The sequence below is a fragment of the Berkeleyomyces rouxiae genome (genome assembly GCF_048999995.1).
Source record: "Berkeleyomyces rouxiae strain 22BRR77 chromosome Unknown BrBRR77_ptg000005l, whole genome shotgun sequence".
Classification (NCBI taxonomy): Eukaryota; Fungi; Ascomycota; class Sordariomycetes; order Microascales; family Ceratocystidaceae; genus Berkeleyomyces; species Berkeleyomyces rouxiae.
In genome coordinates this window covers 1763203-1777457 of record NW_027396495.1, presented here as the reverse complement: position 1 = coordinate 1777457, position 14255 = coordinate 1763203, and the positions used below count along the sequence as shown (strand labels likewise).

Sequence of the window (14255 nt, the reverse complement as noted above, 5' to 3'; positions counted from 1 at the left end):
TAATCTGGCTGCACATCCATCTGCCCCATGAACGAGCTTCTAGGACGCACAGTTCCCCTCTGATGACATGGCGATTATTTCCAGTAGACGCAACCGACAGCTCTCTCTCCTCCAAGCGGTACCATGCAGAGCTATGCGGATGCTGATAGGCTGGTGGTGAGCTGATGTCTAGGACAACTGTGCCGGCCTAGGCAAGGTAGCAAAGCGAAAAGGCGGTGATGCTGACACAGATTGTATACGTGCGTGGTTAGTCAGCCAGGAGCATGATAAGCTGACACGAGAAGTTTGCTAGGTGAATTGTGAAGCCGAGGATGCACTTTTTGCCTGATATACTTGACTGTAGTTACTTACTTAGACAGGCAGAGCTCCCCCTTCCACGTGTTGTTCTCATCAACCACAACCCTGTCCATGACATGTCAAAGCTTGCACTGTATTGCTCCTTCATGCACATCCAATCCAAGGGACTGGGGATAGAGCTCCGCCGTCACATATTTTCGTCCCGCATCAGCAGCGGAGGGAGGCCGGGGTTAAAATCATAAATCATTATTCTAATATTCTGGTTGGTTATACATCCATGCTCTAAGACGGGAGTATGCGGCACTGGTTACCGCAGAACGACGGCCACCTTTGACACACCTTGCCATATACACGAGAAGCGTGGCTCGCCCCGTCGAATCAGCAGTCATCTTCTCCGTCTACCTCATGGTCGTTGTGTGCTGGCATTGATTTACGCGCATGTTTTTGCCGTATTGCTGCCGAGTGGATTTTTGAGTGGAATTTGACGTCTCGGGGATGCAGAGGGTTGTACACCACGCCGCAGACATGACACTCGTCGAATGCCGGCTTGTTGGAAAGATTCAGCGTAGTCTGGACCACGACTGGCGTCGCTGAGGCAGCATGTGGTTTTGCTGCTGACACCGCTTCTAAGTCGGCCGGCGGGCCATTAACAGACGCCGCGTCAAAGCCAACGGGCTTGAGTCGCAGCCGCCGGGAAGCTTTGCCGGCAACTCTGGGGCACGATGCCAGGTATGGAGGCGGTGACGATGTGATTTTATCATCAGCACTGCAGGTAGGCTCGCACGGCTCTGAAGCCGGACTCTCGGGCGTAGATGTGCCTGTCGCAGGGGCTTTGGGACCTGGAGAGGAATGGCCCTGAACGGGCCTAAAGTAGCCCAGAATAGAGCTCTTGGTGGGCTTTTTTGCGGGCTCGGATATCGGGACAGGCGGTATGGAGCCTTTGGCTGCTACGAGTGTGGGAAGCGAATCGGCGTCCGGAGTAGGAGGCGGTGGAGGCGAGGATCGTTGTCTCTTGACCGTGTTTTCGGGTGCTGCTTCGGGGGCTGCGCGTTTGCCGTATGTCCTCGCAGGGCGTCTATACGGCAGTTAGTCTAAGAACTTGAGCCTCAGCAGAGGTCCAGTGGATACTTACGCTCGGCCTTTCTGTCGTGATAGCAAGTCGGGAAAGGGCCTGGGTGGAAAGGGCATGTCAGCGAAGCTTCTAGGCGGGAATCAAAATGAAACAAGCGGTACTTGCGTGAAATCGGGCGGATCTGCAGCCATTATCAGAGGAAAAAGAAAGCGCCAGGTTGGAGCGTCTGAAGAGAGACACTTGAAGCAAGAGAAGAATCGCGGAAATGTCGTCAACCTCGGAGCGCTATGGTGAAGGCATGATAAGGCCCCACTTTCGCGTTAGAGACAAGATTAAACGCGAAAAGCTTAACGCGTCGTCACGTGACTGCATTTAAAGAAACAAAAGATGCAAGTATGAGAGTCTATAAAAAACAAAAGGAAAATCAAGACGCCTCGTTTTCGCCGGCAACTACGCGGCGCCTCAATGCCTGTGGCTGGTCGGCTACTTGCAGGCTGGCAGTTGCCGCGGCTCCGGCACTTGTCCCTGCCGTTGAGTCGGTCTCGATTTGCTTGGCGCCCCGCTGCTCCCGCTCCTGCTCCTGCCCGTCCCGGCCAAGCGTCCACGACTCCTTCACGGAGCGGACCTCCTTGATGCGCTTGTCGGCGCTCTTGCTCTTTTGCTCGCTCTTGTCGACGCGCCAGACAAACGCCGCATACACGGCAACTTCCGTAATCGCCACCACAATGGCACCACCCATGGAAAGGGCTAGACGGGCCGGTGTGCTCCACCAGCGGGCCACGATCCACAGCGTGGCGGCAACTCCGGCGATGCTGATCAGGAAATTGACAATGAGCATGAGCTGCCGCTGAATCTCTTCGTACGTGTCCTCATCGGCGCTTCCGATATCTGCCGGCCGCGCGCGGTTAATCTCGGCAAATACCGCGGCATTGGGATACTGCTTGGACAACGTCTCGATCTTGGGTGGGTGCATCATGCGCTGGTACTTTCGCTCTTCCTCTTCCTCTCGCAGGCGAGCCATGAGGGCCTTGAACTCCGGTGTCTGTGGCTGTATTAGTAAGCAGGGTCTCACAGCAGTCAAGCACCTACGTACCGGTTCGGGCTTGGGCGGCGGAGGCGGCACGTAGACACGGGTGCCTTGCAGCAGCCTCTGAAGCGTCAACTCGCCCATTCCGCTGCGGGCTGCGCGATGCCAGAGGTCCAGAATCTGCTGGTGCGCAATCGGGCTTCCCTCAGCCGGACAAGTGACGTCAGGGAGCGGCGTGGCCTCTTGGGCCTTTTCGCTGGCGGCCGGCTCATCGGGCTCGCGCTGTGGTGGAAGCCGCTTCAGCGCATCGGCAATGGTTGGTGTGATGGTGAGCAGGACCATTGTGTGGCTGTTGTGGCGGTGTGGCTGGTGTTGCTGATGTTGTTTTCGATCTCGCTGCAGTTAGCGAGTTGTGGGCAGCGGTCGCGATACTAGACCTTTGCGGCCATTACTTAAAAGTCCATACAGTGTGCATTGAGTCGCTGGGCACCGTGTCTGCAAAGAGCCGCAGGCCCCACCATTCTTGCAGCTGCTTGTGCGAGCAAACAGGCTCAGGCGAGACCTGCTCTGCCTTACACAGTGCTGCTGTCAGCTTTACGCACTGAGCAAAGCAAACGAGCTTCATGGCAGTCAATTGCGTGGGCTCCTGCTTGCTCTGCTCACTTGGCTCGGCAAGTTTTTCTCTTCAGCCATCAAGAACAGCAACTGCCACAGCAGCGCCCAAACAATTCCTTTCACTCCTGCCCATCTTCCAAGTGATTTCCAGCTCAAGCTCAAGCTGAAGCGCAAGCTCCTACCTCATTGTCCGTTTGTCTTGATTTTGCTGAGAGGCCAATCAGAAGCCGGTCTTGCACAACAGCCAAGGGCAACATCTTCTCTCTCTATTTCATTCCCTTCTTCTGCTTCCTTTTTCTCAGACTCTCTCTCTCTCTTCTTCTTCTTCGCTGTTGTCTCCCGCTGCTCGCTGCTTTTTTTGGCTCTCCATTTTTGCCCGCCATCATACCCCTGTCATCCTGCTTCTCGAATTTTGTCTTCCCTTGCCGTCCCGAAAAAATTCAGTGTGCAAGCCCATAGTCAGAACCCACTTTACGTGAGCGCCGATTTGCCTCCCACCCATTTGGTCATTTGGCTCACCCGCTTCCCGTCTCTCTGCCTTTCTCATTAGCCGCCGCGAGCCGTCTTCCAACCTCCTTCAATCCCCGCCAAAATGTCGATTCGCCCACAATCCACCGCTGCCCTTGCGGCGCCCTTTCGGGCCCATGTCTCCACCGGCCTCCCCCGGTCCTCGGCTTCGCTGCCTCAACGCAAACTGGTATCCCGTCATTTGCTGAGCCCAGCTCTCAACCACCAGCTCCAGAATGCCCGCCTCTTCCACTCGACCTCGACCCAGTCATCGGCCATTGCAGCTGCTATCTCCGTTGCCTCCAAGACCGTGTCCAATGCCATGAAGACGGCTGCTATTGTCAGCAACCTTCCCGTGGACCCTCTTCGTCTCGTCTCCAAGGAGATGCGAAGCCTCACTGGCAACATCCGCAAACTTCTGGGCACCGGCCATCCCTCCCTCGACCGAGTCGCCAAGTACTACACCCAATCTCGCGGCAAACACATGCGGCCCATGATTGTTCTTCTCATGGCACGTGCCGTCTCGGTGTGTCCCAAGTCGGACACTGCCGTGTCCGACCACGACATTGACGTCAACATTGCCCCCAATGAAGTTTTGATTGAAGGGCTTCCCGATTCTCCCCTCACTAGCTTCATCCCGGATGCCCCTGCTGAGATTGACGAAGACATCCTCCCTGCCCAGCGCCGTCTTGCCGAAATCACTGAGCTGCTCCATACCGCTTCTCTGCTTCACGATGATGTCATCGACGAGTCCCAGTCTCGTCGTGGCGAGCCCTCTGCCAACCATGCGTTCGGAAACAAAATGGCCGTTTTGGCTGGTGATTTCCTGCTAGGTCGTGCCTCTGTTGCCCTTGCCCGTCTTCGTAACCCTGAAGTCGTTGAACTCCTGTCCACAGTCATAGCAAACCTTGTGGAGGGAGAGTTCATGCAACTGAAGAACACGGCGCAAGATGAAAAACACCCTGTCTGGTCCGAGGACACTCTGACCTACTACCTTCAAAAAACATATCTGAAGACTGCCTCGTTGGTCTCCATGTCATGCCGCGCTGCTGCCCTGCTGGGTGGCGCCAGTGCTGAGACAGTTGAACATGCCTATGCTTACGGCAAAAACCTTGGCTTGGCTTTCCAGCTAGTTGACGATATGCTTGACTACACCCAGAGTCACGAAGAGCTCGGCAAGCCTGCTGGTGCTGACCTGGAACTTGGCCTGGCCACTGCTCCTCTCCTGTTTGCCTGGAAGAACAACGCTGAACTTGGCACCTTGGTTGGTCGCAAGTTCTCTCAGGAAGGAGATTCCGCACTTGTAAGTCTTTCTTTTTCGTTTTTCGAACACCCTGAAACATAGCAGACTAACCACAAACAACCGCACAGGCCCGCAAACTTGTCCTCGAAAGCGATGGTATTGAGCAGACGCGTGCTCTTGCGCAAAGCTATCATGACAAGGCCATTGCAGCCCTTGAACACTTCCCTGACAGCGAAGCTAAGCAGGGCCTCATCAAAACAGCCGCCAATGTCCTGGACCGCAAGCACTAGACCAGATGGGATAGCTGTACACTGACACCTCCAGACAACACACCCTCCCTCTCACACATGGACGACTCATTAACCCTCCAGTACTACACAGTCGATACTCATTCCTGTATTTTTATCGCAGGCCAAGTCGGACTTGATTGGCCACCTTGTGCACTGTTGCTATTGTCTTTTTTTTTCCATTGTTTTATTATGTCCCGTTTTTATTTCTCTGAGGTTAGCCAGATTATATTGTCATTTTGTTTCTTTCCCTTCTTTGAATCGCGTTTTTTTTCTCTTCTTTTTCCTTTCCTCGCAGCATTGGCGTTGGACTTTTTTCGCGTGGTGTTTCGCTCTAAGTGTTAACCTGAGCGAAAGGGAAACTGAAACGGAAGAAGGTGGACACGAACCGAGAAGCCGGTGGATGTTTGTTGTATCACATTTCTAGAGATAAATCGGCTGGACAGGAAGACCGCTGGGAAAATGGAGTTTTGTTGAATATTTGGTTATATATACTTTTTTTAGCGTTTTACAATCGCAACTTCAAGCTGTAAAGAATACCGACAAATGGGAATGACTATGGAAACATGAAAACTCCCAACCAGTTGATGCTAAAATCGAGGCACCCGAGGCAGTAGACCGGGCAGGGAGGTATTGTTCTGACTGAGTCCAAAACAGATAGAGATGGGAAGCTTTAGGTTTGAGGAGTGTATAACCAGCACAAGGGCAGGGCCGTAAATCAAGTGAGGATGAGGGTAGGATATCCGACACTGTGCAAACAGCAACATTCTGTGCTACCTGTGGTAGAGTCTTGTACAACCTTGTACAAGTTCAAGTCTGGTTTCTCGTTCTTGTCACTTCTATAACAATCTCTACAAGAGCATCCCGTCCTGTTTTTAGCCAATGAACAACACTCGCCTTTTTTTTTTGGAATTACCACCAGGAATCTCAACAGAAATGAGCTAGCCTTCTCCATGAAATCAACCACTGCATCAAAAAAAAATCCCTGGCAAGGTGAAGAAACTAAGGAGCATATTCATGGGAAGGAACGCAAGTGCAGCAGCGATTGAGAAGAGCACTACAAGCTTCTAAAATGGCTTCTTCATGGCATAGTCACAGAACATTTCAACAAAGACAGACACGCATTATTTTGTGGATAGAGTCGAGTGATTATGGCACGGGATTGCCCTGTTTCCGCTGCAATGGCCTGTGGAATGATGCAAGTCACCGCGCATCTAGTAGGATTTGGCCCCAAGTCCAGATTCCAGTTGACATTTGCACCAACGAGGCACGTAATCTCGTGACAAGAGATACCAGCGGTGCCGAGCAAACCCCTCCTTCTCCTCTACCCCACCTCCCAGGCCTTGTCAGAGGTCTTTCTTGGAGAAAGCTGAACCAGTTGTATAGAAGCTATACGGTGTACTTATGCCTAAGTGAGTGAAATACAGCAAATCTCCTGCTTCCTGTTTGAATTCTCCGCCATGGAACTCGGTTAGCTGGCCATTGATACTGCCTCCGATGCCCATACACCAAACATAAGAAGATCGACTTGGAAAGACGTCAACTCGACATTCAGCAGGCTCAAGTATGAGAGAGGCATGACAGTTGTTAGACTGATGCTTAGTTAGTGCATGAATGCTACACATGGCACTTTTACGGGGACGGAAACGGCGGATCAACAGCATTTGGGCTCTTAACCCTAGGCTGAACACAAAGGGCCCATTACTCGATAGAAATGTGTAGTTTAGCTTATGATTACTCGATAGAAACAAGGAAGCGAGAGTAGGGAGAGCCAAGGACAGGCAAACCCCCCCCCCCCCCCCCCCCCCCCAAAAAAAAAAAGAAGAAAAGAAGACCCGCGGAGATCACGCGGTTCATGCGGCTATGGCCCCGGCCAGACTCGACGAGACAGGGATAAACTTTTTCTTTTTCCCTTCTTTTATCTCGTCTGTCAATCGAGTAATAATAACTCTAAGTTCTCGCTTCCTATTTGCTGGCTCGTCTTGTCTGACTGACTTGACATGAGGCGGCTCAAAAAGAAAAAAAAAAAGAGAAGGGGGGAGAGGGGTTTTTTTTTCCTCTTCGGGAGCTGCCTGGCCAATAGGACAAGACGGTTCTAGTTTTGTGGGGCAGGCAAAGCGATAAGTAGCCGGTTAGGGTCTCTGGGGCTGAGACTAGGGTCTTGTGCTGGGGTTCTCACGATAACGGGAAGAGAGTTCAGAACAGGGAAGATGGAAGTGATTCCCCGGGACTAAGCGTCAGGCGGTCTGCGGTTGGTTGTTGTCCCCCCCGCATTACATGTGCAGATGTGTTGGTGAAGGGGGTTTCCTTCCCGGCTAAGGCTTTGTCTGAACTCTCTCTCTTTCACGGCTTGTGGAATCCGGGGAGTCCTTTTTGTGTAGTCTTTTCCGTGGAGTGGCACTTGACTCGATCGAGCATAGATAAAGGCGTGCAGAGATAAGAGATTCCTCTTTTTCTTGTCTCTTTTCCCCGAGCCCCCCCCTTCCCCCAGACTTGGATTCGAGAAGACGATAAAGAAGCCAAAAGGAGAAAGGCGTGGAGCCGAGGACAAGGGGGACTATCTCTTAGTCTCAGGTTTTGCTGGCGCTGCTGTTCTTTTTAGGGATTTTAGTGAGCTGAAAAAGGCCTTCCTTTATCTCGGGAATTCCTGGTCGTATATAACAGATGGGCGGCGTCTGCTGCACGTCTTTTTCTCTTCTTCTTTTCCTATGTGTTGTATTGTATCGGTGTAGTATATTAGCTTGAAATAGACTGCAACTGCATCTCTTATCACCACCGGCTCTTATCACCAGCTCTTCCCTGCCACTCCTCTCTCTTTCTACACACTCTCACCATGACTGCCCTCAAGGTCTTTGCCTCCTCGCGGGCAGTCGTCACCAATGCTGACGACACGCTTGTTCTGACACCAGCCACCATTGTCGTGTCCCCAGTCACCGGCAAGATCCAGTCCGTGTACACAGAGCTGCGGCCGGCCTCGGACTTCCCCGGCGCGGACTACACCGACTACTCGCCGCGGCTGCTGCTGCCGGGCCTCGTTGACGCCCACGTGCACCTCAACGACCCGGGCCGCGCCGAGTGGGAGGGGTTCTACACAGGCACGAGGGCTGCGGCGTCGGGCGGCGTCACCACCGTCATCGACATGCCGCTCAACTCCATCCCGCCGACCACCACTGTGGCCGGGCTGCAGCGCAAGCTCGAGGCGTCACAGGGCCAGCTGTGGGTCGACGTCGGCTTCTACGGCGGCATCATCCCGGGCAACGCCGACCAGCTGCTGCCGTTGGTGGACGCGGGTGTGCGCGGCTTCAAAGGCTTCATGATTGAGTCGGGCGTCGACGAGTTCCCGGCTGTCTCTAGCACCGACATCCAGCTGGCCATGCAGACACTCAAGGACGCCAAGACCGTACTCATGTTCCATGCCGAGATGATACCCCCGATTTCCGACTCGGTAGGCGACGCTGTGCTGCATGCCGACCCGCCGCTGGCGCCCCACGGCCCGCTTGACGCCTATTCCACCTTTCTTGAGTCGCGGCCGCCGTCGTTTGAGACGTACGCCGTGACCGAGGTGATTGCACTGGCGGCCCAGGCGCCGCAGCTGCCGGTGCACATTGTGCATGTCTCGGCCACACAGGTGCTGCCGCTGCTGCGGCGCGCCCGCGCCGCCGGCATCAACATCTCGGCCGAGACGTGCTTCCACTACCTCGGCCTGGCCGCCGAGGCCATTGACGACGGCGACACGCGCCACAAGTGCTGCCCGCCGATCCGCGAGCAGACCAACCAGCACGGGCTGTGGGCCGAGCTAGCGCGCGGCGACGACTCGTGCCTGCGGACCATTGTCTCGGACCACTCGCCGTGCACGCCCGAGCTGAAGCTGCTGCCGGACCACCTGGACGTGTGCGCGCCGACCGTGCACCACAGCGACTCGGGCGTCGACGTGCGCGGGCCGCTGGACATGGCGGCGGCGGCCGAGGAGGAGGCGGCCCGCGCAAAGACGGCGCAGGGCCGCGGCGACTTCTTTGCGGCCTGGGGCGGCATCTCGAGCGTCGGGCTTGGCCTGCCGATTCTGCTGACGGGCATCAAGGAGGGCAAGGCGCCGCTGACCATTGTCGACGTGGTGCGGTACTGTGCGCAGGCCACGGCGCGGCAGGTAGGCCTGGCGCATGTCAAGGGCGCGCTGCGCGCGGGCATGGACGCCGACATTTGCGTGCTGGACGACGCCGAGGCATGGACCATGACGGTCGGCGACATGAAGTGGAAGAACAAGTGCTCGCCGTGGGAGGGCAAGGAGTTCACCGGGCGCGTCAAGGAGACCTGGCTGCGCGGGCGCAAGGTCTATGTGCACGGCGAATACAATGGCGGGTTCATCGAGGGCGAGCCAAGGGGCCAGCCGTTGTTGGAAAAGCGGACAGTCTAGAGGGTAGAGTGAGCGTGGGTGTGGGAGAGGAGAAGAGAGGAGAGGCCGACATGTGACATGACGACATGACGACGAGGACGAGAACCAGGCTTCATCTTTGTGTTTAGCGTTTAGAACTGCAGCATCTGCATTTGATCTGATAGAATATACCACTCATGAAAATCCACAAAACCCAGCGCAGTTTGCGGAACGGCATTGCCGGCTCCGATCTTGAGACTCTGATTTTGGGGGCCAAAGTTGGACGAATGTCGGGGTAGCCATGGGGTTATGCCGTAACCCTAAGGATCCATGATGATTCGGAGAAGAAACGGCTGTCGCGCGCCCGTTGTGCAGAAAGCGGCAGGAGCAAAAGGCTTAGATGTGGCAGTTGCTAAAGTTGTTGTCAGCGTCACATCTCACTTACACGGAGAATTTCCGGTGCCGGCCCCGACATTTCTTTTGTTTCTGTTTCTCCTTGCCGACTGGTCGGCTGTCGGCTGTCGGCTCTACCTCTGCTGGCCCCCTCTCAGTTCTGTCCCCCCTGGGCTGGCCCCCAGATGAAAGCCTCAAGATCAAAGTCCTGGGCGCCCGGGCCTCCATCCATCTCCCGTTGATCTTGCGCCTGTGCCAAACGTTGCCACGTGTGCCGTGTAATGTAGTTCTTCTGGGCTTTAAAGTCTTGTTGGAATCCACGCGTTTTATCCATCTACATATCCAGATGCGACTGATGGGGGATTTTTATTTCTTCGTGCCCTATTTGCCCCAAGAATGTCGCAAAGTGAGCCCGTGGCGCTTAAACCTGCCGGGTCAGCTTCTCCAGAAGAGCCGCCGCTTCTCTCTTCACCGCCTGCCGCCACCACACCGGACCCATCCGTCTCGAGCCAGTCGCTCTCCCTCTACGATGTCGAGCCTGTTGACGTACAGGTCCGCAACCTCTCTGTGTCAGTCGACACCGCCGCCAGCTGGACCGACCCCGCCAGCTACGCGGCCCTGATCCGGCAGCGCTTCAAGCCGCAGCCGGAAATCAAGACGCTTCTCCACGACGTGAGCGCGTCTTTCCGCCTAGGGTCGCTGACCGCCATCCTGGGCGGCAGCGGCTCGGGCAAGACGACGTTGCTCAACACGCTTGCCGAGCGCGTCAGCAGCTCGCGGCTCTCCATCGCCGGCTACGTCAGCGTCAACGGGCGCGCGGGGATCCACGGGGCGCGGCACGCGTACGTGATGCAGCAGGACGTCCTGCAGCCGGCGCTGACGGTGCGCGAGACGCTGAGCTACGCAGCGGCCCTGCGGCTGCCGGCGACGGTGGCGGCCGGCGAGCGCCAGCGCATAGTCGAGCAGGTGATTCTGGAGCTCGGGCTGAAGGAGTGTGCGGAAACGCGCATCGGCAGCGCGCAGCACGGCGGCTGCTCGGGCGGCGAGAAGCGGCGCGTGAGCATCGGCGTGCAGATGCTGGCGAATCCGTCGCTGCTGTTCCTGGACGAGCCGACGACCGGGCTGGACGCGACGAGCGCCTTCCAGCTCGTGCGCACGCTCAAGGCGCTGGCGGCGCGCGGCCGCACCATTGTCACGACGATGCACCAGCCGCGCTCCGAGATCTGGGCCCTGTTTGACGGGCTGGTGCTTCTGAGCAAGGGCAGCCCGGTGTTCTCGGGCTCCCGCGACGACTGTGTGGCTTGGTTTGGCGGGCTGGGCTTTGCGCTGCCGCCGTTTGTGAATCCTGCCGAACACATGGTCGACATTGCGGCTGTTGACAACCGCACGCCGGAGCGCGAGGCGGCAAGCAAGGCCCGCGTCGACCGCCTCAAGGCGGCCTGGAAAACGGAGTCCGCTAGAGTATACCCCGAGAGCCCCGATGTCGCCGCCGGCGCGCCCACGGCGGGGCTCACGGCCCATGCGCATGCCACGTTTGGGACGCAGATGAAAGTGCTGACGCACCGGACCTTCAAAGTCACATATCGCGACCCGATGGGCATGATGGCAGCCATGCTGGAGACGGTGCTGATGGGACTCGTCAGCGGGCTGATCTTCTACCAGCTCGGGCGCGACGCGTCGGGCATCCGGTCGCGGCAGGGCGCGCTGTACTCGAGTTCGGCGATGCAGGGATATCTGATGCTGATCTTTGAGGTGTACCGCATGACGCAGGACATTCAAACGTTTGACCGCGAGAACAGCGAGCGCTGCGTGGACCCGTGGGCCTTTATTCTGTCGCGCCGCGTCGCCCGCCTTCCCACCGAGGACTTGCCGGTGCCGCTGATATATAGCGTCATCTTGTACTTTATGGCCGGCTTTGAGAACGATGCCCGCCAGTTCTTTGTCTTTTTCGCCATCTCGCTGCTGAACCACTACATCATTATGCTGTGTGCGATGATGTGCGTCGCTCTGGCCCGCGATCTGCCCGGCAGCACTATGGCTGCCAATCTGATATACACCCTGCAGAGTTTTGCATGTGGCATGTTTATTCAAAGCGAGACGATCCCCGTGTATCTGCGCTGGCTCAAGTACATTACATACAGCGTAAGCCCCTCCCTCGCAGCCACCCCTGACGCTCCCTCTTGCTAATCTGACCTCCCGCAACAGTGGTACTGCTTTGGCGCCTACGCAGCGAACGAGTTCCAGGGCAGCTTTTACGACTGCCCGTTTGACGGCGGCGAAAGCAACCCGGCCTGCGAATCATACACCGGCCGGGGAATCATGCGAAACCTCGGCTTCCCGGCCGACTGGATCGCCCGCCCGATAGCCGTGCTAGTCGGCTTCGTCTTCTTCTTCCTGTTTGCCACATATGCGCTGCTGCGCTTTAAAAAAGCGTCCATGACAATTGCGCGCGTGCAGACCTTCGACACCGACCTCTCCGCCGGCAAAGAGAAAATGGCGTCTCTGCAGACCTCCGACGCCGCCGCCATCGACGTGACTCTGGACGGTTTCTCGCTGGACCTCGACAAGCGCACGCTTCTCGGCAAGGCCCTGCCGCGCAAGAAGATCCTCGACAACGTCCACGCCACCTTCCAGGCTGGCGTGCTCAACATCGTCATGGGCCCGTCGGGCAGCGGCAAGACCAGCCTGCTGAACGCGCTCGCGCAGCGCTACCACAACAGCGCCACTACGCGCTACCTCTCCTCCGGCCGCGTGCTCTTTAACGGCACTGCGCCGGCCGCCAGCGTTCTGCGCGCCGTGACCTCGTACGTGTGCCAGGACGACGAGGGCCTGCTGCCGTGCCTGACAGTGCGCGAGACGCTGCGCTTTGCAGCGGGCTTGCGGCTGCCGCAGTGGATGGGCGAGGCCGAGAAGCAGCAGCGCGCCGAGGAGGTGCTGCTGAAGCTGGGGCTGAAGGACTGCGCCAACACGCTGGTCGGCAGCGCGCTCGTCAAGGGCATCTCGGGCGGCGAGAAGCGCCGCGTCAGCATCGCCATCCAGATCCTGACGAACCCGCGCGTGCTCCTGCTCGACGAGCCGACCAGCGGGCTGGACGCCTTCACCGCCAGCTCCATCATGGAAGTCCTCGAGGGCCTGGCCGCCGAGGGCCGCACGCTGGTGCTGACTATCCACCAGTCGCGCTCGGACCTGTTCAGCCGCTTCGGCACCGTCATGCTGCTCGCGCGTGGCGGGCGCTCCGTCTACGCCGGCCCCGCGTCCGACATGCTCGCCTACTTTGGCAGCCGCAGCTTCCCGTGCCCGGCCTACTCGAACCCGGCCGACTTTGCGCTCGACCTGATCACCGTGGACCTGCAGCAGGCCGCGCGCGAGGCGCAGAGCCGCGCGCGCGTCGACGCGCTCATCGCCGACTGGGCCGACCGCGCCGCCAGCGACAAGGGCACCGAGCCGCGGCGCAGCTTCGCCGGTAAGGCGCTTGCGACGCCCGCCGAGCTGGGGGCCATGGTGCGCGCGGCGGCGCCGTTCCGCGTGGCTGCGCCGCTGCTCATGCGGCGCGCGGCCATCAACCTGCGCCGGCAGCCGCCGGTGGTGATTGCGCGCGTGATGCAGGCGGTGTCGCTGGCGATTCTGCTGACGCTCTTCTTTGCGCCCGTCGGCCACGACTTCGCCAGCGTGCAGAACCGCATGGGCATCGTGCAGCAGATTGGCAGCTTCTACTTTAGCGGCATGCTGCAGAACATTGCGCTGTATCCCGGCGAGCGCGACGTGTTTGTGCGCGAGCACGCCGACGGCGTCTACGGCGTCGGCGAGTTCCTGCTGGCGTATACCGCGCTGGAGGTGCCGAGCGAGATGACCTCGGGCGTGCTTGCCGGCGGCGTCTTCATCGTCATGGCGGTCGGACTGCCGCGCACGGCGACGCTGTTCTTCGCCACGTCGTTTGCCGTGTTCGGCGGCATCTCGTGCGGCGAGAGCGTCGGCATCATGTTCAACACGCTGTTCAACCACACCGGCTTCGCCGTCACGCTGACGTCGGTCGTGCTCTCGCTCGCCAACTCCATGGTCGGCGTGCTGTCGACCGACATGCCGGCCTTTCTCGATGCCCTGAACTACCTGTCGCCGGTGCGCTATGCGGCCCGCCTCGTGGCGGCGTACTCGCTGCGCGGCGTCCGCTTTCGCTGCGATGATGGCCAGCGCGGCCCCGATGGGCGCTGCCTGATCGCGACGGGCGAGGACGCGCTGCACCTGTACAAGCTGGATGAAGACCCGGTGGCCAATGCCATGGGATTGCTGGCGTGTGTGATCGTGTACCGCTTGTTGGCTTGGGCGCTGTTGAAAGCCGTGATGCGAAAATAGGTTCAGAATAGTTGCTTTTGGTATAAAGAATGGACAAGCTAGAAAATACACATAATACGTCTTGTAGAACAGATACAGCGAAGAAAAAGAAACAT

The 14255-nt window shown here is 57.8% G+C and overlaps 5 protein-coding genes across 5 annotated transcripts; 3 read left to right on the top strand and 2 right to left on the bottom strand.

Moving 5' to 3' along the window:
* Positions 1-675: 675 nt before the first annotated feature.
* BROUX77_005653 (uncharacterized protein) lies at positions 676-1485 on the bottom strand (the record flags this gene model as incomplete). The annotated part of the gene is made up of 2 exons (XM_073750550.1): positions 676-1372; positions 1430-1485. 2 exons carry the CDS (start codon positions 1483-1485, stop codon positions 676-678), a joined length of 753 nt encoding a protein of 250 aa, XP_073604539.1.
* A 308-nt stretch (positions 1486-1793) lies between these two features.
* Positions 1794-2738, bottom strand: BROUX77_005652 (uncharacterized protein; the record flags this gene model as incomplete). The annotated part of the gene is made up of 2 exons (XM_073750549.1): positions 1794-2417; positions 2463-2738. The coding sequence occupies 2 exons, from the start codon at positions 2736-2738 to the stop codon at positions 1794-1796; spliced, it is 900 nt and encodes a 299-aa protein (XP_073604538.1).
* An 865-nt stretch (positions 2739-3603) lies between these two features.
* BROUX77_005651 (uncharacterized protein) lies at positions 3604-5051 on the top strand (the record flags this gene model as incomplete). Its single annotated transcript, XM_073750548.1, has 2 exons — positions 3604-4821; positions 4890-5051. 2 exons carry the CDS (start codon positions 3604-3606, stop codon positions 5049-5051), a joined length of 1380 nt encoding a protein of 459 aa, XP_073604537.1.
* Positions 5052-7881: 2830 nt separating this feature from the next.
* BROUX77_005650 (uncharacterized protein) lies at positions 7882-9459 on the top strand (the record flags this gene model as incomplete). Its single annotated transcript, XM_073750547.1, has 1 exon — positions 7882-9459. One exon carries the CDS (start codon positions 7882-7884, stop codon positions 9457-9459), a length of 1578 nt encoding a protein of 525 aa, XP_073604536.1.
* Positions 9460-10206: 747 nt separating this feature from the next.
* BROUX77_005649 (uncharacterized protein) lies at positions 10207-14160 on the top strand (the record flags this gene model as incomplete). Its single annotated transcript, XM_073750546.1, has 2 exons — positions 10207-11952; positions 12016-14160. 2 exons carry the CDS (start codon positions 10207-10209, stop codon positions 14158-14160), a joined length of 3891 nt encoding a protein of 1296 aa, XP_073604535.1.
* Positions 14161-14255: the final 95 nt, after the last annotated feature.